Consider the following 18,892-nt stretch of genomic DNA (forward strand, 5'->3'; position numbering starts at 1 on the left):
CTTCATTAAAGATTTCATGATCAGATCACCTGGCCATTTTTCTCCATTTGTCTTCCATTTCTTCAGTTTTGATCCAGGCACAATTCCAGAAATGGATCAGAAAACTGGCCAGGATTGTTCCTCATGAGCTCTCTCCTTCAATATTCTCATTCCCTAATGATTTTGTCTTGCTCTCCCTAGACTCACAAACTGATTCCCTACATACTACACTTACAGATGCTCTAGGATTGCTCCACTTAAATCTATATCACCATTCCAACTTCGTCAAAGCAAACCATGGTTTCATAGTGGCTTGTGCTTACTTAAGCAACAACTCTCTAAAGCAGAATGGACCTGGAGGAAAAACCAATTAATAGCACATTTGAGCAACTATAAGAGGTTACTCAGACTTTAATTTTCATCTTAGAAAGGCGAAGAAACAATATTATGCTAATCATTTACGTAAAGCATCTAATCCATTGAAATAACTTTATTCTATTTTTTATTCTCTGACCACCCCGTTAGCAACGGGCTCATTTTCAAAAGAGAAGGATGTCCATCTTTCAACATAAATCGGAAGATGGACGTCCTTCTCCCAGGGACGTCCAAATTGGTATAATCAAAGCTCGATTTAGGACGTCTTCAACTGTACTCCGTCGCAAGGACGGCCAAAGTTCAAGGGGGCGTGTTGGAGGTGTAGCGAAGGCGGGACTTGGGTGTGTCTAAAACTTGGATGTCCTTGACCCATAATCAAAAAAAAAACAAGGACATCCCTGACGAGCACTTGGACGTTTTCACCTGGACCTGTTTTTCTTACGACTAAGGCACAAAAAAAAGTGCCCAAAATGACCAGATGACCACCGGAGGGAATCGGGGATGACCTCCCGTTACTCCCCCAGTGGTCACCAACCCCCTCCCACCCTCAAAAAACATCTTTAAAATATTTTGTGCCAGTCTCAGATGTCAGACTCAGGTCCGTGACAGCAGTATGCAGGTCCCAGGAGCAGTTTTAGTGGGTGCAGTACACTTCAGACAGGCAGACCCAGCCCCCCCCCCCCACCTGTTACATTTGTGGAGGAAACAGCGAGCCCTCCAAAACCCACCACAAACCCACTGTACCCACATCTAGGTGCCCCCTTCACCCATAAAGGCTATGATAGTGGTGTGCAGTTCTGGGTAGTGGGTTTTGGGGGGCTCAGCACACAAGGTAAGGGAGCTATGTATCTGGGAGCAATTTATGAAGTCAACTGAAGTCCCCTAGGGTGCCCAGTTGGTGTCCTGGCATGTCAGGGGGACCAGTGCAGTACAAATGCTGGCTCCTCCCACAACCAAATGGCTTGCATTTGGTCGTTTTTGACATGGATGTCTTTGGTTTTGAAAATCGCCGAAAATCAGAAATGTTCATGTCTAGGGACATCCAAATCTAGGGAAGACAAAATTTAAAGATTTGGATGCCCCTGACGATATTTTTGAAACGAAAGATGGATGTCCATCTTGTTTTGAAAATAAGGGTTTTCCCGCCCCTGGATTTCACCGTTTTGCAAGGACATCCAAATCGCAACTTGGACGTCTCTTTCGAAAATGCCCCTCCAAATGTCCAGACTACAACAGCTACTACAACAGCTCCTTCTGCTGAAACCCTTGCACAAGGTTGCTAATCTCCTTCAAACCTTTCCTCTTTCCCCTCCCCTTCCTTGCCTTCTCCTTTACTTTCTCCCACACAGATTATCTCTTCTCCACAGTTATGCTCTGCTTTTTCCCCCCATACAGATTCCCTCATCTTCTCAGATACCTTCTTTATCTCTTTCTGTCATTCCCTTATTTTCTTTTTCATCTTTCCTACTCCAGACTCCAGTATGTCTTTCTAAAGTTCTTCAATCAATGAAGATTACTACATGCTCACAGTGGTTTAAAATACCAGAATTGGAACTCATCCCAAAAATTCTTTTTATCAATCAGAGTCTATCATCTGGTCAAATTCCCACACTTTGGAAAATGGCTATAGTCCGCCCGATCTTTAAAATCATCCTTGGATCTCCAATTTCCGGAGCACTACCTTCCAGTCTCTAATCTCGATTTCTTATGAAAAATTTAGAAAAAAATTTCCATTCCCAAGTATCATCTTTTATAGATAAAACTCTTGCACTTTACCCTAAACAATCTGGTTTCAGATCCCACTTCAGTACTGAAACTGTTTTTTTTAACCATTTATTTTATTATTTTCATATATAAACATGCCAGTGTGTAAAACATTTCTAATACAACCAAAATGCTAACCAATGATTTCCATATCAGTTTCACATTGCTAGGTCTTATCTTTCATTTCAAACCCCACCCTCCCTCCCCCCTCTATCCCTCCAAGCATTCAATCAGCTCTATCCTTCTCAGTATATTACCTTATACATTATTGTCCAGAAGTATGCTGTGAGGCTAACCATTGTTCATAAGACTTCCAAATTTTCTGATGTTGCACTAGGTGGCCAGTCCGTAGTGCTGTAAGTTTTTACATTAGGCAGATATAATCCAGTTTCTGCAGGACTCTCCGAAGGTCAGGTAGCATCGGTTGTTTCCAGGCCGCTGCTAGTACCAGCTTGCTTGGCACAAATAGTTGTCCAGCAAACTGATGTATTGGACTCTGGATTCCTTTTGGTTTAAAGTGTAGCAAACAATGGTCCATTTTCATTGGGTATGTCACCCCAGTAACCTCATGCAAGAATTTCAGTATCTCAGCCCAGTAGGTCTGAGCGTGTGTGCAGGCCCACCAAATGTGGAACATATCTCCTATTGCATCACATTGTCGCCAGCATTTAGCTGAGCCTGTCCGAAACATCTTTCAATGCGATGTGGGGTATAGTACCAGCAATATAATATTTTATGTCCATTTTCAATCATGCTACTAGAAATTGAAATTTTAAGCAGAGATCTAAATGCTAGTTTCCATTGCGGGAGCATGTATGTCTCCCCTAGGGCTTCATTCCATTTAGCCAAATAGTGTTCTACTGGGTTGAAATATAAAAGTAGCGCTCCATAGAGTCTAGTTATACTGCCCTTCCCCCCCCCCCCCCCCCCCTCACCATTCCATTTTCTATCTTAGTTTCCGGTAAGCTAAGCTCTCCCTTTGCCCTTCGATTTATAAAATCCCGCACTTGGTAGTACTGGAAGGCTTGTAGGGGGGATAGCCCATGTTCTTTACAGAGCTCCTCGAAAAGTATTGTCTTATCCTCTTCCCACATTTGGCCTAGTGTACATAGTCCCATATCCTCCCAATTACAATAGGCCGTATCCTGCCTACCTGGTCCAATGTGTGGAGCAAATCTAAGATACATGTGCCGATAAAATCTATGCCCCGGGAAAAACTGTTCCCAAATCTTGCTCTAGGTAAGCAGAGGCCACCGTATCAATGGCGGGCACCTTTTGATTAGTTCATCCAACTCCTGTTTAGCTAGCCATGGTATAGCCCTAAGCGGGAAGGGGCCCATCCAGCCTTGCTCTATTCTTATACCTAGTTTCTCCGTATCTGTAAACCATGCAGCTATTGCTCTGAGATGTGCTGCCTGGAAATACGAAGCAAAAGAGGGGACCCCCATCCCACCTCGCTCTCTTGGTTGATACATGACTTCCCTTCTAACTTGTGGGGGTCTCGTTTTCCAGATAAATGAAAAGATGTTTCTCTGGAGGCCTCATAGGAAGCTATCAGGGATTGAGATCGGCAATGCCATGAAGAGGTATAGTATCCTCGGGAGTATTACCATTTTTACTGCCGCAATCCTCCCAATCCAAGACAACTGTAAACCCTCCCATCTCTGCAAATCTTAGAGGAACCGCCGTACTGTCTCGGGGAAGTTAAACTGGAAAAGTTCATCAATACGTCATGGGATATTGATCCCTAGGTATCGAATGTATCGCGGTGCCCATCGGAATGGGGTTGTATTTTGCAATCGGGATTTTTGTTCAGTGGGAATGTTTATATCTAGTGCCTCAGATTTGTCTAGATTAATCTTGAAACCCGAGAATCTCCCATAGGCGTATAATATCTCTAGTACTTTCGGAAAGGAAGTCTTAGGGTCTCTCAGCAGGAGCATAATGTCATCAGCAAAAAGGAGAGCTCGTGTTTCCAATCTTCCCAACCGTGGCCCCCTAATGTCAGGATGTGTCCTAAGCTTGACTGCAAGTGGCTCCATTACTATAGCAAAGAGCAGGGGAGACAGTGCACATCCCTGTCGTGTCCCTCTATGTAAAAGAAAGGGTTCTGTAAGCCTTCCATTTATTCTGATGGAAGCTTTGGGGGTTTTATAGATTAGGTGGAGCCAGTGAATAAATCGCCCCGAAAATCCCAATTTATCTAGCACTCCAAACAAGAAGGACCAACTCACTCTATCAAACGCCTTTTCGATATCTAGCAACAAGATACATAATGGGGACTGTGTGTCCTGCGCATGATATACCATGTGCAGGGCTCTTCATATATTATCGAATGTCTGTCTCCCATGGACAAAGCCTGCCTGATCTTCGTGGACCAGGGAGGGTAAGTGTTTCTGCAGTCGCGTCGCCAAAATCTTAGTAAAGATCTTATAGTCTATCCCTAATAGTGAGATAGGCCTATAAGATCCGCAGAGCTGCTGGTCCTTCCCTGGTTTGTGAATAACCGTGATATTGGCCAGGTTCCATGTTGGTGGAAGCCCCGGACTAGTCTCCCAAGAATTGAACACCCGCAGTAACAATGTACTGAAACTGTTTTAACCGCCTTACTTAGTGAAATTTATTCCCATCTTGACAAGCACGGTGTAGTTTTGGCTGTCTCACTTGATCTATCTGCAGTTTTTAATTTGGTTGATCACTCTCTTCTTCTTTCCTGTCTTGAGGCTTTACGTGTGTCCAGTACAGTTCTTGCATGGTTTACCTCCTTCTTAACAAATTGCTCTCTTCAGGTTCAAATGGCTTCCTCCTCCTCCACTGCTCACTCGCTTGGGTGTGGGGTTCCGCAAGGTTCTATTTTTTCTCCTCTTCTCTTCAACCTTTTCTATCAGCCTGTTGGCAACCTTTATTCAAACTTCATGGGTGTCTTTTAATTTCTATGTGGATGACATCCTGTTGATTTATTCCACTAGCCCATTTCCCCAACTATCCAACCACTACAGAACTGCCTTACTTTTATTTATGATTGGTTTCTCTCCCACAGATTAGTCTTAAAGAAAAGACAGTAACATATTTGTTCACTGGTGGTATCCCCCCAACTTCTCTACCCTTAACACTTTTGGGTCAGACTCTGTCCCTGATAACCTCTTTCCGCTACCTTGGTGTCATTTTAGACTCTCAATTAACTTTCTCTCAACAAGTTTCTGGTGTATGTAAAACAGGTTTCCTTATTCTTCGCCAACGTTGCTCAGTTTGGAGATACTTTGGCTATGACACTTTTCATGCTTTGATTCTATCCCTCTTTATTATAGTACTAAACTTGACTATTGTAATATTATATACTTTGGCTGTTCACATTCACTTGTTATGAAATTTCAGACACTTTAGAACACTGCTATCAAATTGCTTCATTATGCTCGAAAATATGATCATGTTACACCACTCTTCAAGAAATCTCATTGGCTTCCTGTTGAGCAAAGAATTGTTTTCAAGACACTCACTCTTGCTTTCAAAGCGTATCGCATGGGTCATCCTTCTTACTTAGCAAACCTTACTGTCCTTTACTCCCCTGCACGTCTCCACCAATCATTAAATGACCATCGGTTATATCTCTCTAGTCCCCATTTCAGTCATCTGGAAACTATTAGGTATAAGGCTTTGTTTTTTGTAGCCCCATTTCTATGGGGTTCTATGCCACTCTCTGTGCAGAACCGTCATTTAAAAAATTCAAAAAAGCTCTCAAACCTGGTTGTTTCACCAAGCATATAGTCCAACCTAAGGCATGACTATCTCACACCTTGTTTTCTGTAATATCCTCCCTCCTCTCCCTTTCTATGACTACATATTGGATCCTTGTATTGAGTGATTGTGTTGTCTCTATCCTATAAATTTATTGGAGTTCCTTTCAACTTTCTTGTGTTTTTGGTTTTAGACTTGTACACCGCTGTAATCTATAAGTTAGCTAACGGTGGTATAACAAATGTAAATAAACTATAAACTATCTTGTACCCTGGAGGGCATAGATCATTTGGTATGGGGTCATCTTGAGTGTGCAGCCAGTCTCTGTGATTACAGCTAGACCTAGGTCTTCTTCCACCCAAGCTCTGATGAGCTCTACTTTGTTGATGACAGAGTGGGCATTGATGTAGGCTAGTGGTATTGGTAGGTAGGAAGTGGGGTCCTCGATGTCACATTTGATAGTTATTACCTGGCATTTGTTGTATTTTGTATACCTGTGTTGGCTCTTTGGGGGTGTTCCTTTAGAGTGGTATCCTGTGTTGGGGTGTGAGATGGTAGGGGGTATTCTTCCAGCTAAGCCTAGGTCTCTAGGGTCTGGTCTGAATATATTCAGTTGGTATTTTAAGGGAGGCAGGACAGGGATGTGGTATTTTGGTTTAGGTGCCCATGTTAGATTGTTGGTTAAGCTGAATGTTAATAGTGTGAGCAGGAGTTGTTTTTGTACAGTCATCATGGTGAATAGTCTGGGTAGTCAAGTGTCTTGCTGGTTGCTGTTCAGGGAGAATATATTCAGTTGGTATTTTAAGGGAGGCAGGACAGGGATGTGGTATTTTGGTTCAGGTGCCCATGTTAGATTGTTGGTTAAGTTGAATGTTAATAGTGTGAGCAGGAGTTGTTTTTGTACAGTCATCATGGTGAATGGTCTGGGTAGTCAAGTGTCTTGCTGGTTGCTGTTCAGGGAGACATTCAGTGGTTTGGGTCTGGTGATAGGTGAGTAAAGGAAGCCTAGAGTCTATGGCAGTGACATGTGGTATCTCCTGGTGCACTTGTCGAGTGGGGGCTGGTATTCCAGGTGTTCTTGTGGTGTGCGTCCTGTGGGGTGGGTCTGTTAGTGATTGATGAGGGAGCTGGAAGGCTGTGCATTAGGAGGCCTCTTCATACAGTGTGAGTAGCAGTTCTTCCAAGTTATGTGGGTGCTTTAAATCTGGTGTTATATCGGAACCCTGTTTTTTTTTAGCATGTGATGGTCCTTTTGAAGGGGCATGTAAGATGGAGGGGGGGGGGGGGAGCTGCTGTTCTTCCTGGGGTGATACAGCTTAATTTGAAGAGAGGGAGAACAGTGCAGCAATGGTAGCTTTGCACAGGAGGAACAGGGTACCAGTGAGGTCCAAGAGTCGTGAGACGGGCTATGGTCAATTTGGGTGAGCAACCCGTATATCCGTAGCTTGTCCAGGCTTACCCCAGTATGAGATCTCCCTCCAATGGTCAGAAATGTCATGTCCTTCAAGCATGTAGCTCTTCCCCCCATCCACTTTCCCCTTTCTGTCCTGAGCCTGGGTAGAGAATCAGAGTAGCAGGGAAAAAACCCCAGAAAATGATGGGGCCACTCCAGAGGTCTCTGGGAGCCAACCTTGCATTGAAGAACACTGTTCTATTCAATCTCTGTGTATCCATACAAATAACATGCTGAGAACTTAATCATAGTAATTTCTTAACTGATAAGAGAAATAAGCAGGCTGCTACTCCTTAACAATGATTACCCCTAATGCATGCTCTTAGATTAAATGTAAAGGGGAATCAGATAGAAAGACCATTCTGTAACATACCATTTTCTGGACTTTTGCAACCTCGGCCCGGAAAGCACTGGACTCTTGGCGACCAAGATCCTGGGTCAGCTCCCGATTTAGGATACGGAGGCTGCCAGCAAACGTTTGACTGACAGTGGGCACCACATGGTGGTATTCTGTTTCCAAAACAAGAAAAGAATGAATAGGGAGTGAGCTCAGATGATAGAAGATCTAGACAGAGAAGTTTTAGCAAAAGACTCCTTTAACTCTTGTGGATTCTTGGCCAGTCTCTTTGTGTTTTTCAACTTCTCTGACTTCTCTATCCCCTTTTTTTTCCATTTGATAATCTTTATATCTATGCATTCAAGCGGATGTAAGTTGATATCTTTTACTTACACACACACACACACCCTTTTCTATCTATGTAAGTTGATATCTTTTTGTTTGTTAATCTTTCTTGAGTCTTTTTTTCCTGTTGTTCAAGTTTCCCCCATTCTTCTCTTGGTTTAGGTACAGTAGGATCCTGCCTGTAGGTAAAAAGATAGACCAGATGACCTCTTGATATCCCTCGCAGCCCTGCTTTCTTAACTTTGTGCAGTCCCCATAACCCAAAGATGTTTGTTATCATTGTATTCTGAAACCATGGACTTCTTTTTCTCTTTCTCCTACTAGCACCTCCTGTCCTCCCCAGTTTTCATTCATTCCTCCTTCTCCCCCCCCCCCCCCCCAGCTGAATGATACTTCTTTCCTGCATCCCCTCTACAAATCCTAGGACTCTATCCAAAAAACTCACTTGGAGAAGGAGAAGGGGGGTCATAAGACCAAATGCTACAGTTTTTACTGACGCAAGAAAATTGGGAATGTAGTGTAAAATGGCAAGGGATTGTCTGGCAAATGTGACATCCTGGTTAAAATTGAATCTTTTCTACTTAACTCTACAAAATGTGAATCAATTTTATTCTGCCCGAATCATAACTTTGCTTCACCTGCACCCTCTCTGTTTATGCATACAGTTCAAACTCCTCTTATTGACCTATAAGTGCATTCACTCTGCAGCTCCTCACAGTACCTCTCCACTCTCATCTCTCCCTACATTCCTCCCCTGGAACTCTGTTCACTGGGTAAATCTCTCTTATCTGCACCCTTCTCCTCCACCGCTAACTCCAGACTCCGTTCCTTTTATCTTGCTGCACCATATGCCTGGAATAGACTTCCTGAGCAGGTACGTCAAGCTCCATCTCTGACCGTCTTCAAATCTAAGCTAAAAGCCCATCTTTTTGATGCTGCTTTTAACTCCTAACCCTTGTTCACTTGTTCAGAACCCTTATGTTATCATCCTCACTTTAATATTCCCTTATCTCTTGTTTGTCCTGTTTGTCTGTCCTAATTAGATTGTAAGCTCTGTCGAGCAGGGACTGTCTCTTCATGTTCAAGTGTACAGCGCTGTGTACGTCTAGTAGCGCTATAGAAATGATAAGTAGTAGTAGCATTATAGGGATGGGCTGATATCTGCAATGAGATAGAAAATGTAAATGAAAAAGGCTAAAAAATGGGCAGAAAAAACATAAATGTTTGTGTGTTTTGTTTGCTGATTATAGTACACTATTTGGAAAAAGGGCACACTCCTTATGACAGAGTACACACTTTTCTCGATAGTGCATCATTGAGCATGCGCAAACACTACACTTGCTATCAGGAGAGTAGTGTGCACTGTATCAGAAAGAGTGTGCCCTTTTTCCAAAGAGCGCACACTCGACGGCTTTGTCCCCGAGATGAACAAAATAGCCAACGAAAACAATCGAAACAAACATTCCCAGAAATGACAGGGGAAATGACACAACATGAGAATTTTCTGGCTGCTTTACCTAAGAAGGAGTGAGGCATGTACTGTATGACTGCCCAGGTGGTGAAAGGGGAGATCCTGCCTCTTGTTACTGTGAGGTGCTGAGAACAGATGCCACATGCTACTCTGCTCCTGAGCAACTGACAGTAGTGACTTATTTTCTAGGGCACATCTGAAGGCACACTGGTTGGGAAATATTTGAAACAAGCTGGGTAGCTCTAAAGAAGGTATAACAGAATGTACATTTTTTTTTTTTTTGGGGGGGGGGGGGGGGGGTATCAGCTAGATACCTTCAGTCATCCAAGACTGTGGGTTACTGCAGAGGCAGTACATAAGTCAATAGAGTGGTGTCTACAGCCAAAGTTTCCCTTCTACTCAGCTTAATAACTCACGGCACACAGGTTATAATGGGTTCCTCTCTCATGAGCTTTAGAATGTACTATGACTTAGGACTATTGAGGAATACAAAGTAAATCTCCAAATGAGAAATGGAGGCAATCTTTGGTTCTAAATAAACTCCCTTTAATGGGAAAGTGTGTACACATCTGTACAAAAGAGGAAAGACGAAAAGCAAAAGGCAATTAGTTCATAAAATCAATATGAAATAGTTGCAACATAAATCCTAGTATTTCATCAAAGAAACAGTTCTAGCTCTCCTCTGGTTGTTTTCATTCACTTTCATCTCCAGCATCATTCATAGACTTTCTCAGACAGTATAGTAGGGAACAAAGGAAAAAAAACAACTCTTCTTATATGGAATCTTATTTTAACTCTGTGTTATGGGTTGGATGGGGGTGGGGTGTGTGTATGTGTTGGGGGGGGGGGGTCCTCCTTAAACAATGCTTAAGCTCCTTGTTTCTCCTTTCCCTCTAGTTATAGATAGCCACAGGTTTTCTGTGCTCTAATCCCTTTTAATGCTTCCTCCTGCCATTGTAAGTTCTCTGTGTTGCCTGACTGCTGTAGTTGCCTTAAGAACATAAGGACAAGCGTTGCCATACTTGGACAAACCGAAGGTCCATTAGCTCATTATTCTGTTTCCAACAGTGGCCAATCCAGGTCACAAGTACCTGGCAAGATCCCAGAACAGTAAAATAGATTTTATGCTGCTTATCCTAGAAATAAGCAATGGATTTTCCCATCTTAATAATGGTTTATGGCAATGGTTCCCAAACCTGGTCCTGAAGGCACCCCAGCCAGTCAGGTTTTCAGGATATCCACAATGAATATTCATGAGAGAAATTTGCATGCAGTGGAGGCAGTGCAGGCAAATCTCTCTCATGAATATTCATTGTGGATATCCTGAAAACCTGACTGGCTAGGGTGCCTCCAGGACCAGGTTTGGGAACCACTGGCTTATAGACTTTTCTTTTAGGAAATTATCCAAACCTTTTTTTAAACCCTGCTAAGCTAATTGCTTTTACCACATTCTCTGGCAACAAATTTTAGAGTTTAATTACACTTTGAATGAACCTGTTGGAACAGGTTGAGGATAAGTCTCTGAATGGATGCTTTATCCCCTGCTGTTTAAGGTTAATTGCGTTCACCAGATCTACTGCTTCCATCTTTAAGTCCCTTCCCTGACAGGAACTCTATGGTGTCAGCAGATTCTCAATATGATATCTCTGACTGAGGATTTGGATGTAGTCTCTCTCTGACCAGACCTTCTTATTGTGACAGAAGCACCTGTAGATCAGACTGACAAACTCCAAATCACATCTCTTAGGGTGGAACTAATCTCTGTTTCTCTGTGCTCCCAGGGTACAGCTGAGGATTAGGCTGGCAATCCTTGTTCTTCTATCTTTGTCTCTTTCTCCTCCTCAACTCTTTGAGTAAGATGCCAAGGTTCCAGCGGGCCCCAGAATGAGGTTCTCCTCCTGCTTCTTCTTTACATCACTCTTGCTGTGGGGGGAGGGATGGGTAAGGACAGGCTCCTTCCTTACACTTAAGGTTTGTATACTTCTTTCCAAAAGACTCAAGCTTAAATGTTATTGGGTTAATGTCTTTGCATAGATCTCCTCCTATTTAGATTTAAATAATACCTTACTGGAGCAGGGGGCTCAGAATGTTCATCCTGCAACTGCAGGAAGAGAAAGGGTAGTGGACGCCAGGAATGCCCTTCCAGGAGAGGTGGTAGAATCAAAAACGGTGAGTGAATTCAAAAATGCATGAGATAGACACAGGGGATGCCTAAATATAGAAAGAGGATGGAAATACAACATGGCTGTTGAGGTATTATGTTGGGCAAGAGTAATGGAAACTAAAACTGAAGCCAGACATACACCTATGGTCTGTGTCCCACAAACGGCAGAATACTGAACAAGATTCCCCAAATCCAGCATAGGGGAACTAACACAGATTCCAGACAGGCTTCTATGGTCTGTGTCCTACAAATGGCAAAAGACAGGTGAAGTTTTAGAAACTCCAGTGTTGTAGATCAGTTTATAATAGGCTGAGAGTGAGGGTGCTCTGCAGCTTAGGGAGAAGGGGAAGACATTTTGACTGGTAAGTTGAATACTGTCGGCAATACTTGGTTATTTATATATAATGTATATATCATCGCCTAGACTCCCATCATATTTGGCTGCCTATATGGTTAGCATGGTGGAAACTTGACAACTTGGGCCCAGACAGAGTTGTGGGCATGGCTCTGGTCACCTTTTTGGGCAGACTGGATGACCGTGTGGGTCTTTATCCGGTGTCATTTACTGTGTTACTGTGCACGGAAAGAACATTTTTTGTCAGCCTGCTACATGATATATTACTATAGTACATGCTCTGAAGTGTCTTACTGTGGTTATAAAATGATTTTAAGAAATAATAATTGCATAACTTTGTCAAAGAAGAGACTAAACGACTGTCCATCAACTATGAAAAATAGTTCATAGTGGCACAGGGTAAAGATTCAAACTCTTCGTCTCCCAGGCCTTAAGAATGGCATTTTAAAAGTTGTTTTCAAAGCTTAATACTTAACTATTTTCAAGGCAACTCCTACTATTTCCCCCTTCTCGTTTCTACCCCTGGTCCTACCCCCTGTTCCCAGTCCCAGTCTGTATTTCAGCATGTGTAGTTCTGGATATCAGCATTTCTTCTGTTTTGCTGGAACTTAGGGCCAGGGTTGGCTTAACAGGCGTTAAGGGTTGCAGCCTGTGCAAAGAGAGTTCTGCAGTCTGCACCCTTATCACAGATTTAAATCTTTTATATTTATTGGAATTCTCCAGCTTCAAGAGTCTATTTCCAGCTCTTCGACATGAGGGCAGATAAAAGTGTACTAACTCTCTAAAAGGAGTTTGCAAAGTTTATATATAGTTAGTTTGTGAGTGTCCCTTTAATTGTGGAAAAACCTCCACTTTAAATATATTACAAAACAATTGAAACCTCAAACCTCCAAACAGGAAAAATACAAAAGTATTTATTATATCCTTGTTTTATCAGGAGTAGGTTAATATCATTGGTTCCCTAAGAAGGAAAAAGAGAAAAAAAACCCAGACGCAAAAAACTCACATTTAGTGAGAAAAAGCAAATGAGATGAAAAACTCTCTTACCTTCTTATATTATAACTAATAAAGGGGCACTCACCCAAAACTAAACTATCACAGACTAATCCCAGCCCAAAACATGCAAAAAAAGGCTACCTACGGAAAACAACCCCTTTCTGTTTAGTTATACCTACAGGACTAAACAGAAACATTGAATAGAATGCCTACTACTGATGGTTTGTAGGAGTAGTTTCCCTTGTTTTTTAAGTTCTGATTGGATACGCAATTATTTAACGACGTGATGACGTCACCTTAAGAGTATAAGTAGATCTACATTCAATTTCCTGTTCCATCTTTGTTATTTTTTGACAACACAGATTCAGCTTTTATTGTTGTTTGTTCGAATATCAGATGGATTTTCTGAAGCGCCCTTCCTGATGCAGCCACAAGGTTGGCGAAACAAGGCGCTCTTGTTGAAGGGCTGACGTCTTCTTCATTGGTGGAAAGATTTTTTGTAGGGCTCCGGAGCCCCCAGGAGGAGTGACGGTTTTCAGCATTCACAGCAGCTCACAGGAACTCTCAGCGATTTGTAGCCCAGAGCTGCTTATAGTAATTTACAGCAGCAGATGTCCTCAAGATTTGTGGACTAGAGACTGTCTGCTTAATCAAAGCTAAGTACCAGCCATTTAGGGGTTAGTTTGCTGTTAGATAGTAAAAGCTAGTATGAGGATGTTTAACATAATGCCTGTTTAATGAACTGTAAGGATTGCTGTGCCCTCCAGTAGGGGTTGTTTTCTGTAGGTAGCCTTTTTTTTGCATGTTTTGGGCTGGGATTAGTCTGTGATAGTTTAGTTTTGGGTGAGTGCCCCTTTATTAGTTATAATATAAGAAGGTAAGAGAGTTTTTCATCTCATTTGCTTTTTCTCACTAAATGTGAGTTTTTTTGCGTCTGGGTTTTTTTTTCTCTTTTTCCTTCTTAGGGAACCAATGATATTAACCTACTCCTGATAAAACAAGGATATAATAAATACTTTTGTATTTTTCCTGTTTGGAGGTTTGAGGTTTCAATTGTTTTGTAATATATTTAAAGTGGAGGTTTTTCCACAATTAAAGGGACACACAAACTAACTATATATAAACTTTGCAAACTCCTTTTAGAGAGTTAGAATATTCCAATAGAGTTTGTTTTTCTCCTGTTCAATATTAGAATGGCAGATAAAAGTGGCAACATATGGAAGATATGGGGTAGTGTCAGAAGGGAGCCTGGACAGAGATAAAGGGCTTCTCTTTCTCTCCATGCTCTCCAGTTCCTGATTCTCACTATATTCCTTCTTTCTTTTCTTCACAGCCAGCTGAGCACAGAGCTGCCATGTTACTCTGTTCCACGAGGGAGATATTTTTGGCCAGTTCTTAGGGGTGGGGGGGGGAGGGTTTACTTATAATTGTGGTCTTTGTTTTTACCCATTTAAATTAATGGTGAATATCCCATAATGCACAAGCATAGGGTTGTCAGAAATCCAGGACTGGCCAGAGCCAGCATTAGGGGTGGGCAAACAGGGCAATTGACCTTGGCTCCTATGTCACTGGGGGCTCCAAACCTGCCTGAAGTTGAAAGAGGGACAATCTGCCAGCAAGCTTTGGGGTCCCACCCCCAGTATCTGCCCTGGGCCCCATCAAGTCTAGCACCAGCCCTGGGACTGGCCCAACATCTGCCTCCTGGAATTGGGTAACTTTGCAGTTCTGTGAGCAGCACATCCTACCTGCATTTCTACAAATCCATGCATGCAATAGAGCATACATAAGTACATATGTATTGCCTTACTGGGACAGACCGAAGGGCCATCAAGTCCAGCATCCTGTTTCCAACAGTGGCCAATCCAGGTCACAAATACCTGGTAAGATCCCAAAACAATACATTTTATGCTGCTTATTCTAGAAATAAGCAGTGGATTTTCCCCAAGTCCATTTTAATAATGGTCTATGGGCTTTTCCTTTAGGATGCCATCCAAACCTTTTATAAATCCCGCTAAGTTAACTGCTTTTACTACATTCTCTGGCAACGAATTCCAGAGTTTAATTACATGTTGAGTGAAAAAATATTTTCTCGGATTCATTTTAAATTTACTACTTTCTAGCTTCATTGCGTACCCCCTAGTCCTAGTATTTTTGGAAAGAGTAAACAAGCGATTCACGTCTACCCGTTCCATTCCACTCATTATTTTAAAGACCTCTATCATATCTCCCCTCAGCCGTCTTTTCTCCAAGCTGAAGAGCCCTAGCCGCTTTAGCTTTTTCTCATAGGGAAGTCGTCCCATCCCCTTTATTATTTTCATCACCCTTCTCTGTATCTTTTCTAATTCCATGATATCTTTTTTGAGATACGGTGACCAGAATTAAACCCAATATTCAAGGTGCGGTCGCACCATGGAGCGATACAAAGGCATTATAACGTCCTTATTTTTGTTTTCCATTCTTTTCCTAATAATATCTAACATTCTATTTGCTTTCTTAGCTGGCGCCGCACACTGAGCAGAGGGTTTCAACGTATCATCAACAAGGACATCTAGATCTCTTTTCCAGTCAGTTACTCTTAATGTGGAACCTTGCATTACATAACTATAATTCAGGTTCCTCTTTCCCACATGCATCACTTTGCACTTGCTCACATTAAACATCATCTACCATTTAGACGCCCAGTCTCCCAGTCTCGTAAGGTCCTCTTGTAAAGTTTTCACAATCCTCTTGCGATTTAACAACTTTGAATAACTTTGTATTGTCAGCAAATTTAATTACCTCACTAGTTACTCCCATCTCTAGATCATTTATAAATATGTTAAAAAGCAGCGGTCCCAGCACAGACCCCTGGGGAACCACACTATCTACCCCTGCTCCATTGAGAATATTGACCATTTAACCCTATTCTCTGTTTTCTATCTTTTAACCAGTTTTTCATCCACAATAGAACACTACCTCCTATCCCATGACTTTCCAATTTCTTCTGGAGTCTTTCATGAGGTACTTTGTCAAATGCCTTTCGAAAATCCAGATACACAATGAGGGGCATTTTCGAAAGGGACATCCTCGCAAAATGTCCCGATCCAGGGTCGGGGAAACCCGTATTTTTGAAACAAGATGGACGTCCATCTTTCATTTTGATAATACGGTCAGGGACGTCCAAATCCTTAAATTTGGTCGTTCCTAGATTTGGTCGTCTTTAGACTTGGTCGTTTCTGATTTTCGGCGATAATCGAAACCAAGGGCGTCCATCTCAGAAACGACCAAATGCAAGCCATTTGGTCATGGGAGGAGCCAGCATTTGTAGTGCACTGGTCCCCCTGACATGCCAGGACACCAACCGGGCACCCTAGGGGGCACTGCACCTACTAAAACTGCTCCAGGTACCTGCATACTGCTGTGATGGAGCTGAGTATGATATCTGAGGCTGGCAATCAATATTTTGAAAGATATTTTTTGAGGGTGGGAGGGGGTTAGTGACTACTGGGGGAGTAAAGGAAGGTCATCCCCGATTCTCTCCGGTGGTCATCTGGTCATTTCGGGCATCTTTTTGTGCCTTGGTCGTAAGAAAAACATGACCAGGTAAAGTCGTCCAAGTGTTCGTCAGGGACATACTTGGTTTTTTCGATTATGGGTCGAGGATGTCCAAGTGTTAGGCACGCCCAAGTCCCGCCTTCGCTGCGCCTCCAATACGCCCCCTTGAACTTTGGCCATCCCTGCAACGGAAAGCAGTTGGGGACGTCCAAAATCGGCTTTCAATTATACCGATTTGTACGACCCTCTGAGAAAGACGCCCATTGTCACAGTCCCAGGCTTTCATGAGCCCTTGACCTACTGTCGTCGAGCAGTAGCAGGAGGCAAAACCTCCCAACCAGGACTGGACTAACAAGCAAGAATGGAGCTGAAGCTGTAGGCAGGCAATGCTAGAACAGAATTCAGGATACTCAAGCAGAATTCAAGATTCTCAAGCAGGATTCAGGATTCTCAAACAGGCTTGGCTGGAACAGGATTCAGGATAAGATTCCCAAACAGGCTTGGCTGGAACAGGATTCAGGATACTCAAGCAGGATTCAGGATTCTCAAACAGGCTTGGGAACTGAAGCTGAAGACAAATAGGGCAGACACAAGCAGGATGGGAACTGAAGCTGAAGACAAACAGGGCAGACACAAGCAGGATTAGAACTGAGGCTGAAGACAGACAGGGCAGACACAAGTAGGAAGGGAACTGAAGCTGAAGACAGACAGGGCAGACACAAGTAGGAAGGGAACTGAAGCTGAAGACAGACAGGGCAGACACAAGCAGGAAGGGAACTGAAGCCGAAGACAAACAGGGCAGACACAAGCAGGATTAGAACTGAGGCTGAAGACAAACAGGGTAGACACAAGCAGGATTAGAACTGAAGCTGAAGGCTTGCAGGGCTGGAACAGCAACAAACACACACAGGTGAAAACTCATCAGAAGACCTCTGTTGCAAAGGCAAGCCTGAAAGTTCCCAGGTGCTTAATAAAGGCAATTACAGATGAGGTCACAAGTGAGGCTTGGCTGCAGGAACCCCAAAGCAAGTCTGGAGTGCTGGAACATCAGAACAGGACTGGAATGAACTCTGGAACATGTTTGGGAAACAGGAAGAAGACAGTCCACAGCAGCCATAGGGCTTGGTCACCAGGAGGCAAAGTGAGTGTAGGCATGGGATACAGTCACAACCATGACACCCATCTTCCGATTTATGTCGAAAGATGGGCATCCTTCTCGTTTGAAAATGAGCCCAAATATCAACTAACTCACCTTTATCCACGTTTGTTCACCCCTCCTTATCTTGCTTAGTTTAATCTTAGTGGGTCAAGGAAACTGTCATTAAGCACATGATCCCCCTAATTCTAAAAGTTATGCGTCCACATTTCTGACAAGTGTGCAAATTTGCAGGCACAGCTTATAGAATAAGGTCCATTGCGCATTTAACTTAATGAATGAATTAGCCACGAATTGGCCTTAGTAACTAATTATTGGGGGTAAATGTTCTTTATTGGTGCTAGTAGGCACTAATAAGTTATACACGTAACTGCCCTTATGCTATATGTTGAACACTCAAATTCTATAGAACGTAACACCAAGGGGCATGGGCGGATCAGGGGCATGAAAGACAGTTAGCTGTGTAGGTTCAAAAATACTAGCTTTTATGCGTCTATCTGTCTACAGTTAGGCGTGAGTCATTGAGTTAGCGTAAGTACTCATGCCTAAAGTTAGGCAAGGAAATGTGGACTTACACTAGCATCATCCCAGGGCCTCACTTTAAGCGAGCTATATAGAACTACCCGTATCCTCCAGATTCTATATAAAATGACCAAAATTGCAAATGCAAATTTTGTCGTATTCTGAATTTGCGCATGCAATTTAATTCCTTAACAAGCCAATCAGCACCGATAATTCCCACTTAACAAGTAACTATTGACACTAATTGGCATTATTTAGAATGTACATGCACAACTTGCTAGGCGTATTCTGTAAAGTGATGCATGTAAATTCTAATGCGCACTGCCAAAAAAGAGGGTGTGGCCAATGGCATGGAATGGGCAGGTCATGGGCGCTCAGAAAATTTGTGCACAGGATTATAGAATACACCTGCTCCATGCCAAGTTTTACTTCACACAAATGGATGTGCCTGGAGCTAGGCACAGGCATGGCCACTAGGCATAGGCATATTCTATAAACCACGACTAAATCTAGGTGCAGTTTATAGAATACAAATAGGTGGGAATTGTTTCAGTGCCAATTTTTCAGGCGCCATATATAGAATCTAGTCCTTTATGGGTAATTCTGTAACTCAGCATCTCCAGTAAGGCACGCTGATTCTATAACACTACCTGTGCACCAAGATGTCATAATACATGCCTTTTCAACCCAAGGATATCCACAATTA

General features: G+C 42.7%; 1 protein-coding gene across 1 annotated transcript in view; it reads right to left on the reverse strand.

Moving 5' to 3' along the window:
* Positions 1-18,892, reverse strand: part of TMPRSS6 (transmembrane serine protease 6) — a 115,917-nt gene that overhangs the window by 80,875 nt on the left and 16,150 nt on the right. Inside the window, 1 exon segment of the mRNA XM_030210217.1 lies at positions 7,680-7,816. Coding sequence (XP_030066077.1) covers positions 7,680-7,816 — 137 coding nt within the window.

The sequence above is a fragment of the Microcaecilia unicolor genome, chromosome 1 (assembly GCF_901765095.1).
Source record: "Microcaecilia unicolor chromosome 1, aMicUni1.1, whole genome shotgun sequence".
Lineage (NCBI taxonomy): Eukaryota > Metazoa > Chordata > Amphibia > Gymnophiona > Siphonopidae > Microcaecilia > Microcaecilia unicolor.